Source organism: Phoxinus phoxinus, assembly GCF_949152265.1.
Source record: "Phoxinus phoxinus genome assembly, chromosome: 18".
NCBI lineage: Eukaryota > Metazoa > Chordata > Actinopteri > Cypriniformes > Leuciscidae > Phoxinus > Phoxinus phoxinus.
This window is the reverse complement of record NC_136893.1, coordinates 10,341,029-10,354,063: the sequence shown is the minus strand read 5'-3', so window position 1 is coordinate 10,354,063 and position 13,035 is coordinate 10,341,029. Positions and strand designations below refer to the sequence as shown.

The 13,035-nt window shown below is 36.0% G+C and overlaps 1 protein-coding gene across 1 annotated transcript; it reads right to left on the bottom strand.

Annotated features, from left to right (window-relative positions):
- Positions 1-695: 695 nt before the first annotated feature.
- On the bottom strand, positions 696-11,749 carry slc25a33 (solute carrier family 25 member 33). Its single transcript, XM_079589246.1, has 7 exons — positions 11,549-11,749; positions 6,296-6,469; positions 5,335-5,412; positions 4,140-4,240; positions 3,928-3,994; positions 3,075-3,355; positions 696-1,603 (listed from the first exon to the last, which is right to left on the bottom strand). Exons 1-7 carry the CDS (start codon positions 11,587-11,589, stop codon positions 1,401-1,403), a joined length of 945 nt encoding a protein of 314 aa, XP_079445372.1. The 5' UTR covers positions 11,590-11,749; the 3' UTR covers positions 696-1,400.
- Positions 11,750-13,035: the final 1,286 nt, after the last annotated feature.

The window sequence follows — 13,035 nt, the reverse complement described above, 5'->3', positions numbered from 1 at the left end:
GAAAAATGCTGCATATCAGTATGTAGTATATCAGCATATCTGCATAACAGTAACTACATTTTTTACTATTTCATATTGTTTATAACTTAAAAAAAATTATATACTATGAAATATGCAGCCTTTTTTCATTAACATTAAGCCATTAGCTTTATCTCAAATCGACCTGTTTCTTTTTGTGGAGTAATGTAATTGCTGCTATATGCGGTGCATAAAATGGACCAGGCGTCTTGCCTGTTCAAGAAAGTGAATTTAAGCTGAAATATTATGTGGTATAAAACTGCCCGCTTAAGGCAACATATGTAAAACCCATTTATAAGCTTTACATAGACATTACAACATATTAAAAACGTTTGAACAGTGCACTCATCTTTCAGTCGCCTTAAAGTTTTGTCTAAATTTTAGTATCGTATCAGTAATTATAAGTTGGGTCGTAATTAACATATGATTACATGCTTAAAAGCACGAATGTTAACATTACTTGATCATTCTCTTCCAAGTCACAAATGACTCATAAGTGCCTCTCACTTTGAGTACAGCATTGTGGCACAAGAGATAAGACGCCTACTACTACTAGGCTCAAAGATCATGTTCTTGTTTTGTAACCTCATGTTGCTTCAAGAAACAGCTGGGATCCTGGAGTGGACTCTGTGTGTCATTTTCAAATTCTTGCTAACACTCATAAACTCACCCCAACAGACTTTAAAAAGGTGCATTTATTTTTGACTCATTTCAACTATGCATTTCCAACAAAAACAAAAAATAAAACAGTTTCATAATTTAATTAAACCAACAGTAGTAGCATATGCATCAAGGCCCTCCTTCTCTGAAAAAGTTGAACAACCAAACGTACAGTAAACAGATGAAACATTTCTAGCAAAGAGGTGAATGGAATTAATTGGTCAAACTCCAGAATGCTACCAGGTGTCACAAAGCCGGAAAGTATTACAAAATATTGCAACGCGAGCATGTCGGCTCCTAAAAAGTTATTCTATGCCCTCATTTCAGTATCATTTCTATTCCTTCCAAGAACATATAAACTGGATCCACCAATGATTAACTCCAAAACCCTTGGACATGTACCATATCATAGATCCAAAGAATTCAATAGACTGCAACAAAACACTGCTACTTATAATAAGAATAATTTAGTTAACTTAAAGCACTATTTGTATATTCAGATGACCTTTTCTGTACACTGATACAGTATACACAAAGAGCTATGCAATATGCGCCACTTACATAACACACAAACAAGTAAAACAGTTCCGATAACAAGCATTCAACTTAAAAATAAAAAAAGTAGTTTAAAGTCTTTGGGTAATTCAAAAGAAAATCCCCATCCACGATGGATTCTATTCTGTTCACGGTAGCTGCAGGTCAAAAGTTTTTTGTGTGCAGGTTCATTTGGAGGGTTCACCCAGCAGATGGACAATGAGCTCATATGTGGACAGCACGATGGCTGTGTTGGGGATCTGTCTGATAAGCTGTGGAATGAGTCCTCTGTAAAAAGCCGCGTAGCCCTCTTCCACCGCCACAAGGCGCGCCGTCTGAAAGAAGTACTTGTATTTGCTTCCCTCTTCTCGGAGTCTCGTCCGAATGACCTCTGGAAGACACACCAGGAAAGGTTGGTCATTAAAAGTGCGAAGGAGAGGTAAAATTTTCAGCAAATTCTTTTCATTACGGTAATGAGAAATCAGTTTTCCTAAAAATATTATTACATATTCATATATATATATATATTAAGACTGCATTTATTTGATCAAAAATACATATGTATATTTTAAATTGTATACTGTGTGTGTGTGTATGTATATATATATATACATAAACACACACACCACCAGTATATATATTGTATTGTAATATTGTAAAGTTTTATTCACTCCTGTGATGTCAAAGCTGAATTTTCAGCATCATTACTCCAGTCTTCAATATCACAGTTGTCCTGCTTAATATTTTTGTGGAAACGGTGGTGCTTTTTTCCAGGATTCTTTGAATAGAAAGTTCAAAGGAACAGCATTTATTTGAAATAGAAATGTTTGTAATGTATAAGTATTTACAGTCACTTTTAATAAATATAATACTACATCTATATATAGCACAAATAATGTTATGAGAATGTTTTAAATGAAAAAGTTCAACAGAGATGTGAAATTATGATAAAAACGAAGTGATACTTTGAAATATCAAACTAAAACCGCCAGTAGGTGGCGGCAAGTCACTGTTTTAACGAGTCATCGAGTCATTCATTCATCAGTAACAAAGCAAGTGGCTGTATTTATGAATAGGTCATTGAATCATTAACTCTACTGATTCCTTCAAGGCTGCAGATTCATTCAATAACAAAACACTGCAGTGTGTTGCTTGGAGACGCACCACAGTTCTGCTGTGGCTTTTATTTGGAACTATTATTTTGTTGGAAAATATTAACATTCATAGCAAACAATACTGACAATACTGCGTTTAAAATGTACGCCACTTAATATTACCCTTTTATTTTCTTGAACTGTTTTTTGAACATAAAATCGATGTCATTTGCAATCTTGTAGCTATTCAGGAAAAATGCATTCTTGCTCGTTTAATATATTATTAACATTAAAAACCAAAACTCACACAGGGTATGTTTTTGTATCAAAGAGCATTTGAGTCTTAAATCGATCTCTTTGTTTGTCTCTATATTTGTTCTTCAGTCTATTAAGTGCTAAAACCCCACTTTTACAATAGTACATTGTTGAGAACGGCAGTAATGTAGAACGATTTGCTATATTTTGCATGCAACCCATCATATGCACGCTGCTTGTGTGGATGCAGTCAGTTTTGACCGCAAAAGATGAAGTAATTTGATTGGATGTCATGTATTTGACCTTTTACGACACCACCATTTTCTTGTTTTTATACAGTAAGAAATACATGCTCGGTTTTAATGTTATTTTAAGGTGGGGTAGAATGAACCCCATTCATTTTGTTTGCGTACCCCGCCACCTCACATACTCCAGTTTGGAATCACTGCTACAGAGGAAGCAATCTATGTATATATTTAGACATAGACTGGCTGATAGGTAATAACAACATACCATGTGGATAAGCTATGCAGGAGGCGCAACCCTTGGCAAATGCAGCAGCAAACATGAGCCCCAGGAAATCTGAAGCCCCTTTTTCTGTGTCGGTGGCAGGCGTAGTGAATCGACTCTGCGCTAGGTACTTCTTCAACGTCTCATAAATGAGGAAGCAGATCATTGTCTCCGAGATGCCGGCGTACGACGCCGTCAGGCCCCGGTAAAAACCTCGTATACCCTCTGTCTTGTACACGTACCGTGCACATTGTAATGCATTCATTTTCTTCTCCCCACGTGCCCTGGAGGACAAAGAGACAGACGGTCAGGTGACCAGGAAGAAATGGATCCCTAGAATTTAACATGACTAACTCTAAGGTAACAGTTCTGATTTTAAAACTTAGTTTAGGCATTGATCCAGCATGACTACTAAAATCAAGGTCAAAGACTTGTAACTTTTATTTGCATTGCACAATGTGGTTTGCGTGTAGCGTGGAAGGGAGAATTAAATGGCAGACTATTTTCAGTGTACCACCTGATATAATTCTCCCATCTGACCCTAGCAGCCGACTGCCGGCACTCTTCATAGCACAAATATAGAACATGCCTGCTAAGCCTCGACTGGTGCGTCAAGGTGGATATTTGTACTGTAGCAGATTGGATCACATGCTTATCATCATGATGTTTGCGTAACAGGAAGACTGTGCTAATGGGTTGTACATCCCATCCTAAAAACTCATTATCCTCACAGTATCTGGGGATGCATTACATCTCACATGCAAATGGGCCACAACTCAAGGATCTAATACAGATAATGCATCATGCAAGTTCCCTGTAGAGAGTAAAGAAGGGTTAAACTACAGCATCAACATACTTCCTCTCAAGCTGCATTCTTGTTTTGACCATCCAGATGGGATTCATCAGGGAGTTTGTGATGAACGCTGAAAGGAAAACAAGGCAATTAGGGATCCAAACATTAACTTTTCTTTGTAAGCATCAAATGGTTGCATAAGTTTCCCTATCAAGTTCTGGGAAACGGTAAGAGCAATATTGCATAAATGTTCCTTAAAAACCTTAAGGCTTCACCTGCAAAGCCTGCTGAGGAAATGTGGACGGCTCCACTGTTCGGCACAAAGACGCCATTGAAAGTCTCTTTTGACTTCGAATAAGCAGCAAAATAGATTGCCCTGAAGAATAACAGAAACAGTACATCAGCGCTTTATTCTGTTTAACTCAACACCCCCTGCTTCCTCTCTCCACGCATGACATTGCAAAGTTCCTTTTAATATGAAGAAGGGATATTCGCACAGAAAGGCTGCCAATGTTTTATCTAGACAAACAGCTTGCAGTGAGTTCCTGAAAGTGCAGTCCGTTCTCTTTGCTGAAAGTCTGGAACAGACTGCACAAAGAGCTGAATAAGCACCCAGATCTACTGCCATGATGACTGTGGGAAGCGATGACTAAACACTAACAGCAGTATACAAGTGTGAAAAAATATTTCTAATCTGCTTATAAGTAATAGTGATTTGAATCTAATTAAGTGGGCTAGAATGGGAAAAGTATGGCTACTGTTCCTGAGAAAAATTCTGAATTATAATAATGTATTATTGTTATTAATACTACTATGAATTTTGTGTCACTTTATCTAATCTTAACACAACAATTTTATTCAAAGTGAAAGCTACAAGGAAAGATTTGGTTATTGTTATGGAGAAATTCTCTTATACTATTATATTTTAAATAAAAAAATTATTATATTATTAATAATTCTTATCTTAACACCAACTTTTCCTAATTCAAAATGAAAATGGAAAAAAGTAAAGGTATGGTTACAGTTATGAAGAAAAATATTTTTATAATAATAAAAAAACATGTCACTTTTTAAACTAGCTAAAGAATAAAATAACAAGGATTTATTTTACTTTTTATCTTTTACCAACTCCTTTTCCTGTTCAAAAATATCTGTTTTTGTTTAAAAAAAAAAATACTACTGGATAGTATCCAACAAAAAGTTTGCACTTGGTTATAAACTATCGTTATTATTCTATTCATGTCACTAACCCTTTGACAAAGAATGCGGCAAACACAGTACCGACATTTCAAATGTACATTTTACTACTGGACAGTCTCGTACCAGGAAACAGAAGACGATTATACTTAAAATGACCTCAGAGGCTGACTGGGAAAGAAATCCACTCTACAGGTTGTTAACTTTGATAAAATTTAACCATGATACTAAATTCTTAATCTTGATTTTCACAAAACGGAAGTGAACCATTACCTTGAGGGTGCAACACCAACCAGATTTGGACCCAATCCTCTGAAGAGAGATTTTGGTCCCTCTTTCTCTAGAATTGACCTGATGAGTGCAGAGGGATGAAATGACACTCATTATTATTATTCCAGTCAGATTACACAAAATCAGTTTACAATCCAGTTACACAACTTGTTTTGAGCACTGCTGGTCGCACCTTTTTTCATATTAATGTCCTTTATGATCCACCCATGACACCAAACCCTCCTTAGCAGCTAAATACTAAATGTAGACAGTAGTGAATCACATTTATTGCTAAGTCGATTTCCTGAAGTGCTATTTTTTCATCACATGTTGATAATGCATCACTTCCTACAAGGAAAAACAATTAAAATATTCTATATTTACTTCATCACTTGACTGAAAACAATGAAGAATGATTCACAAGGTAAATGCTTCCTCATGAAGAATAAAAAGACAGACATGATGTAATTTTTCCCCTAGGTAGATATTAAACCTGTTAAAGGTAACCAAGGTAGTAAATTGAAATATCACTATACTGGAGTCACGTAGACCCATACACTCGTCAGAGACACTTAGTCAGGGACATGTTTGCGAGTAGTAATTCGAGCACAGCAAGAAGGCATCATGTGACAGTGCTGGTTTCTGAGAGCCATGCTTTGCCTGACTACCCAAAATAGACATTCACAGAGAACACTTATGAGCTCTTCTGCCTTTACATAAGGCTGTCTACAACTGGCAGCTGAACACCCCCTCATCATCATCATAAACAGCAGCAGCTTACAGCAGGATAAGAGTTGCTTTAATCTGCTTTCATGTAGAAGATCAAATCCAGTGCTTTATGCACTCAAATGACAGACTAGAGAGGTCAAATGTCACTACCCCACAGAGGATCCGGATCTACTCTCAGGCACAATCATGTTCGGGGTGGATGACGATGTCATATTGTTTGTACTTTCTTGCTTACCGTAACACCTGTAGCAAGCCAGGGGTGACAGGTCCCGGTCTAATGACGCCAGCACCGTTGAATGAGCCTAAATGGACCTGGAAAACAGGTCTGAGGCTGAGGCCAGATGACTGTAATCTGGTTTTTATCACCTCCAGAGGACAGGTCATGATGGCACCTACGGTTCCACCACATCTGTGAACAAAGCAAAGCAACTGTGACTGCTGGTTCTATGTAATAGAAAGATTTTTTTTTAATTACAGAAAGAAATTAAAAGACATTTAAATAGATTATACACACTTATAATGATACAAAAGATTTCTATTTCAGATACATTTTCTTTTTAACTTTCTACCCATCAAGGAATCTTCATAGATACAAATCATGGTTTCCACTAAATTATGCAGCACAATTGTTCTCAATGTAGATGAGAATAAATGTTTTCCTGATCACCAAATCAGCATATTAGAATAATTTCTGAAGGATCATGTGACACTGAAGAAGACTGGAGTAATGATGCTGAAAATTCAGCTTTGAAATCACAGGAAAAAAAGTACATTTTAAAATATATTCAAATAGAAAACAGTTCTTTTAAATAGTAATTTTTTATTCTTTAATTTTGATTAAACAAATGCAGCCGTGGTGAGCAGAAGAGATTACTTGTTTTATTTTTTTTACATTTTTAAAAATTGTACCCACTCCAACCTTTTGAACGGTACAGTACATTTATTTAGATTCTAATCTATAATAAAAAAATATATATATATACACACACACATACCGGTATATAAAAAGTGGGTTGTGGACCAAAAAAGGTTGAGGGCTCTAGATTAGATAGAGACAAAATCTACTTCTGCAATTACAAGATTTTATAAAACCTGCAGTTACACTTGCTCTTTGAGGCAACAAATCCAGCTCAAACTAAACTTTAGACGCAAATATGTGTGTGCGCGTCAGCAACGCTTGCGGTCAACCTTCCGGGCTGTTGTAAGAGTCAAGAGTATAAAAGTGAGGTCAAGAAAAACAAACTGAACTTTATCAAAATGACACAATGTGACGCAGGTGACATTGATCGTGATTCACATTACAAAGTTAAACAACGAGCTCTGCACTTAGATCAGGGTTCCTACAGGTACTGTAAAATGAAATTACAGGACTTCAAGCACTACTTTTTTTTTTTTTCAATGACTACAATCAGAGATCTTACCAATCAAACAATATCTTTATTACCTTTAGATTCTAAAAAAAGGCAAATAAATAAATACCAATAAAACAAAATGGCGCAAAAAGTCCAGCACATGCAATGATTTTTGTAACTTTAATCAAAAAGGATACTAAAGAAACTAAAGATATCCATTTCCTTATTCAAACTGATTTTTATTCTTCTCATGAATATATGATTGACCTGAAGAATGAAAGCAGTATACTTGGATATTTATTGGAGCAATATCACGTTCATAGCCATTCGAAATGGCTCTATATCTATCTATATCAGAACAGCTGCAGCGTTAATTTTGTGTGAAAAGATTGTTTTATTGATACAATTAAACACTAATTTCACATATATTGTTTTTCAATAATTCAAGGACTTTTCAAGTAGCCTACCTTTTTATAAATATGGCTGTTTTCTTGGACTTAAATGACCAAAAGTCAAATTCAAGTACTTCAAGCACCTTGTATGAACCATGTGTTATATTACCCTGGCTCAAAAAACAAATCAAAGACAACTCAGATGAGCCTGACCATGTAAACAAATGAGAAATGAAGAAACTAACCAATAAAGCAAGGCCATTTCATAAACATGTACTCAATAACCTGGGGTCGGATTCACAAAACATCCCTGAGAATAAAATTCTTCTTATTTTTTTACTTTTTTGTATTCACAAAAACTTAAGAAGATTTTCGTGAATCCGGCCCCTTACTGTGTAGCTTGTTTATTTCTAGTGAGACTCAAGGCAAATAAATTGTCATCATCAGACCGTGTTTTACAGAAGTCACGACATGTTGACACAGGTCACGGGATGTGCTGGAGAAGTACAGGGCATGTGAAGAGCACAATGCCTCTGACCTCAAGACAGAAAGTAAGGGACAGATTAACCACAAATCTGTCTGAGAAGCACATTCAGTTACAAGGGCAGACGTCCTCAACAAAAGCGTTAAGCCCAGCATTGATGCAAGTCTCCTCTACACAGCTTGCCTTCTCATAAAGTGATCCAGCTCGCAGAACACCACGGGTAATGTTTTTATAAGCAGTTTTGAAGCAGACAAACAAAGCTTGGGGCATGATTACATAATGCTGCTCATAATGTGGTATAGCGGTTCGAATAAAACAAACACACAGATGTCTGTGCCCTTCAAAACAAGTCCCCTGAATGAATGTGTCATTGAGCTCAAAATTTAACTGGCACTTAAATTATTAACTTATTCTTCAGTTATATAACAGAAATTATAAGTGGCATCATGCAGAAGACAGATGTCATAAAATCTTTCTATGCCTATCAAGGTTTCCACAATTAAAGGATCACATCTATGATCATGGACTTTACATGGATACTCGGATGCCTGCTAAGGAAGTCGTTAGAAATGTTTAGTATTTCAACAGTAAGAAAAAATATACATTTAAAATGGTCATCTCTGCTTCTTTGCAACAATCACAATTTAGAATGGTTTTTATCTGTAACTGTAAAAAAAAAAAAGTTTCTCACCACTGTCTGTCACCTTTGGCTTGCTTAATCAAAAAGTACTATATTCTGTAAAGCCATAAGCTATAAGTTATATTTATTATGAGCTATACATTTTATATAATTAAAAATGCCATCATATATTCTAAAATTAAGAAGAAGCATATACACTCAATATAATACAAATTAAAATACTTTTAAAATAATATTTTAATCATATGTTTTGCCTTCAGTACAATAAATAAAAGCCAATAATATTTTAATTCTGGGCAATATTTTTGACTTTATAACATCACTTTATACTTAAACTATATAAATGAGTCTGTCTGTATACATGAAAAACAAAGCTGCATTCATATTTTAGGAAGTGGTCCTAATGTTTTGGGATTGTTGACGTTCAAGTTTTGAACCCCTTCAAAACTTGATTTTTTCATCGCTTTGCTGCATAGCATGAAAAATCTTATGAAAACACATGAAACAAATCTGTCAGAAATCTTAAAAGTGCCAGCAGTTTCAGACCAGCACCGCCAGACCCGCAGCAACAGGATGGAAGTGAGTGGCAGCGCTTATACAGCTAATAGAGTTGCGCTGCCTATAGAGTGGTGCAGGATGATGTAAATTTGTAGGCCAAAACACGGAAGCTAGTTAGCATTTTAGCCCTTCCGGTTCCATCATCCAAAATTAATGGGTTTTTTAAACTGGGTTTTGGTTAAATGGCTGAAATAAGGTCTATGGTGAACACAAGCTGAAGACACTTTCACGTTTATTCTGTAACATAAAATACATCAGTGTTACCACAGTAATTATTTTTTTAGCCCTTACATATCTTGAAAAAGGCGGTTGCTAACAAGTGGCTAAATGGGACTACAGAGGCAGTCGGGGAGATTAAACGTCATCACACATAACAGCAAAACTCTGTATGCTTTTACAGCCTCATTGTGTTTATGATCACGCTCTTACAAACTATTCTAACTCAAACTTTCTGGGAAACTGTTTTTTAGACAAAAAACAAAGAGTTGTCGGAAGCGTAGTGGTGATGATGTTGAAGTCATGCGATCATGGTATAGTTTGTTTACAGCCTACCTTTAGCTTTTTTAATTCTGGGCGACTACATTTAGAGTAGCGTTCATAAAAGTTGTGTTCATCTGTTAAAATGTTCAATCTTCATGAACAAAACATAAGTATCATAAACTTTTGTTGATCACAGAGCTTTTGCCAATGGAAAAATCCTGCGAGTTTTTGTCGAGGGAACCAGTGTGATGCTAACTGCAGGTTGGCCTACAAAGTGACGTCATACTTGCTCTGATGTAACATGCAATGTTCTTTTTAAATATGAGCGGTTTTCACATGGATTTTGATCGTTTCGATATCTACAATATTTAACAAGAATACTTTTAAATAGTCACTTTTCTGTTCATACAAGCATATATATCATGATGATGTACAATGAGCAATATTGTAAAACATAGCGTAATCACATTTAATGTTAAAGGAAACAAACACAACCGCTTATTGTTTGTTCAATGATAAAGGCTACAACTAGACAGCTTTTTTATTTAAAAAAATATGTATACATGTGTAACATGTTGTAAAGTGTTTCCCTGCAGCGTGCACTTGAATTGTCCTTTTAAATAGCTGTCACAAGTTCACCTACATTCATGGCTCTAGTATACATACATGATTGAGATAGTATGAATCTCTCTGTCCTTGAAAGAGCCAAGCACTTCCACAGCCACATTTTACCAAGAGCAAGTGACATTGAACAGCCTGCGCAAATGCAACGCATTTAGATGCGCACAAAACACAGACGATTCTGACACGTTTCTCATGAGAAAGTATGACATACACAAGTGCAAAATAACAAGAAATCAATATCAGTCGTACAGGAGTAGTAGATGAGTACTGATATTAAATACGGGTTTGTTGTAGGACGAAAATAATAGCGTAATGACCTTGGATATGTTCATGTAAAGCAAGGCGCCTCTATTTGACTATTCAAAGGTTGCTAAAGCAAAATAGCTCTGCAATGACGATCATTTAATTATTTATTTCCTAGGTATAGCGTTACACTCCCCGGGAATATGCACTTTTTTTAGAGAGAGAGAGAGAGAGAGAGAGAGAGAGAGAGAGAGAGAGAGAGAGAGAGAGAGAGAGAGAGAGAACTTAGATGTTCTCCTCTCGTGTCTATAATGCCATAATTACGTAACGCATCACTGACAGCCTAGACCGAAATAAAGTTAACCATTCAGGCATCATTTTACAACAGTGAAAAAATTATTATTATATATTATATAATGTGAACCTGCTCGCGTATTTAAATGTCATCTAAAACACGCCGGTCGCGTGACTGGATGCTGCTCTGGCTAGTTTCACCGCTAGCTAAAAGCTAACAAGAGCTGTCTTCATTTAAACTCGTCATCGAAATATCACAGAGGAGATATTAATAATAACAGACACGCGGTCTTTCTCTTTTGATATGAGTGTGACATTCAGTAAAACCACTGCAGTCCGACTGCTTTCGACCTTCCAGCAACCGTCATCCTCGTTTTATATGGATTTTAAACAAACAAAAAAAAGAGTCATTTACACTCACCCCCCTGCGAAGAGATGTACCAACGTATCTTTCTGCGACATTTCAAAGAGCCATTAACTTAGACCTCACAAAACGTTAGACTTTAAATAAAAGCAAAATATATGTAGTCACTTGGGCCAGCGGCCTGACGATGCTCCGTCACCGGCTTTTCTAGCTCTAAACCCGGATAACGACGAACCCGAGAAGTACACTGACCACGTCATAGGGGCTGGACGGGGGTGTCGTCTTTGACGTCACGCGATCGGTCCATCCACAACAAAACTGGAAGAACAAAAATGTAACTGCTGCATAATATCATATGATAATATCATGCGTATCGTGATACAATATATATAAAAGTTTAAACACGGAAAAATGTACACAGTCAAGAATTTTATTTATTGAGTATATTTTTTATTTAGTTTTGGATTTTGGATATAATTGCAATTTATCATTCTATTCTATTTTATTGTATTATATTCTAAAGGTTGTGACTGTTATCAGTAAAAAAAAAAAAAAAACCTAGACAGGTGACAAAAAAAAATATTTATATAATAACCACTTGGGTGTCAACGAGCATAAGTTGTAAATCTTTGAAATAATGTCTATTTGGCTATTTAAAATTTCAGCGAATTATTGACAGCTGAATGCAGCACATGAAGTTATTCAGTTACATAAAATAAGTAACAATCACCTAACCTTCAGTTCTTCAAAATGAAGAAATATTGGAAAACACATGCTTGTTGATCAGCCACTGAAAAATCAGAAAAGGAATCAGCATATGTGATGGAAAATGTTATGTAAAAGTAAAACCCCTAATGCCTAAAAAGACAAGCTAAAATGGTGGAGACCCCTGTGCAAAATATTTAGTTAATTTTGGAGCGAATGTGATACCATGTCCAGTACTCACGCATGTAAAAAAGCAGTTGGACAGACAATCTGCTTCGAGCAGAGCAGCCTATGAGAAGAGGGGGTGTGTGAGGGGAGGGAGGTACAAAATTATAACCACTCACCTTTTAACTATACTGATAAGTGGGTCTTGAGGGTTGTTGACACTGGCATGTTTGCAAATGATGCTGTCTTGGCAAAAAACACACAAAAAAACACACACTCACACACACACACACACACACACACACACACACACACACACACACACACACACACACACACACACACACACACACACACACACACACACACACACACACACACACACACACTTAAAGACTATCATCATCGTATTGAAGATACCCACTGGTTAATAATAAATAGAAATAGAAAAACAACTAAAGGTCTCTATTGTTTTCATGTTAAGGGTTGACAGTAAATATTTATTGCAGACACATGTTGACATCTTGTGGGACCAGTTATTCTAGATGTTTATTTACCTTTACAGATAGCGAAACTATCACACTTCTGCACTTTTTGTCTTACAGTAATCTGTTGATCTGTTTATTTAATTTTATTTAAATGTCTTTTTATCATTTTAATTCTTATTTTAACAA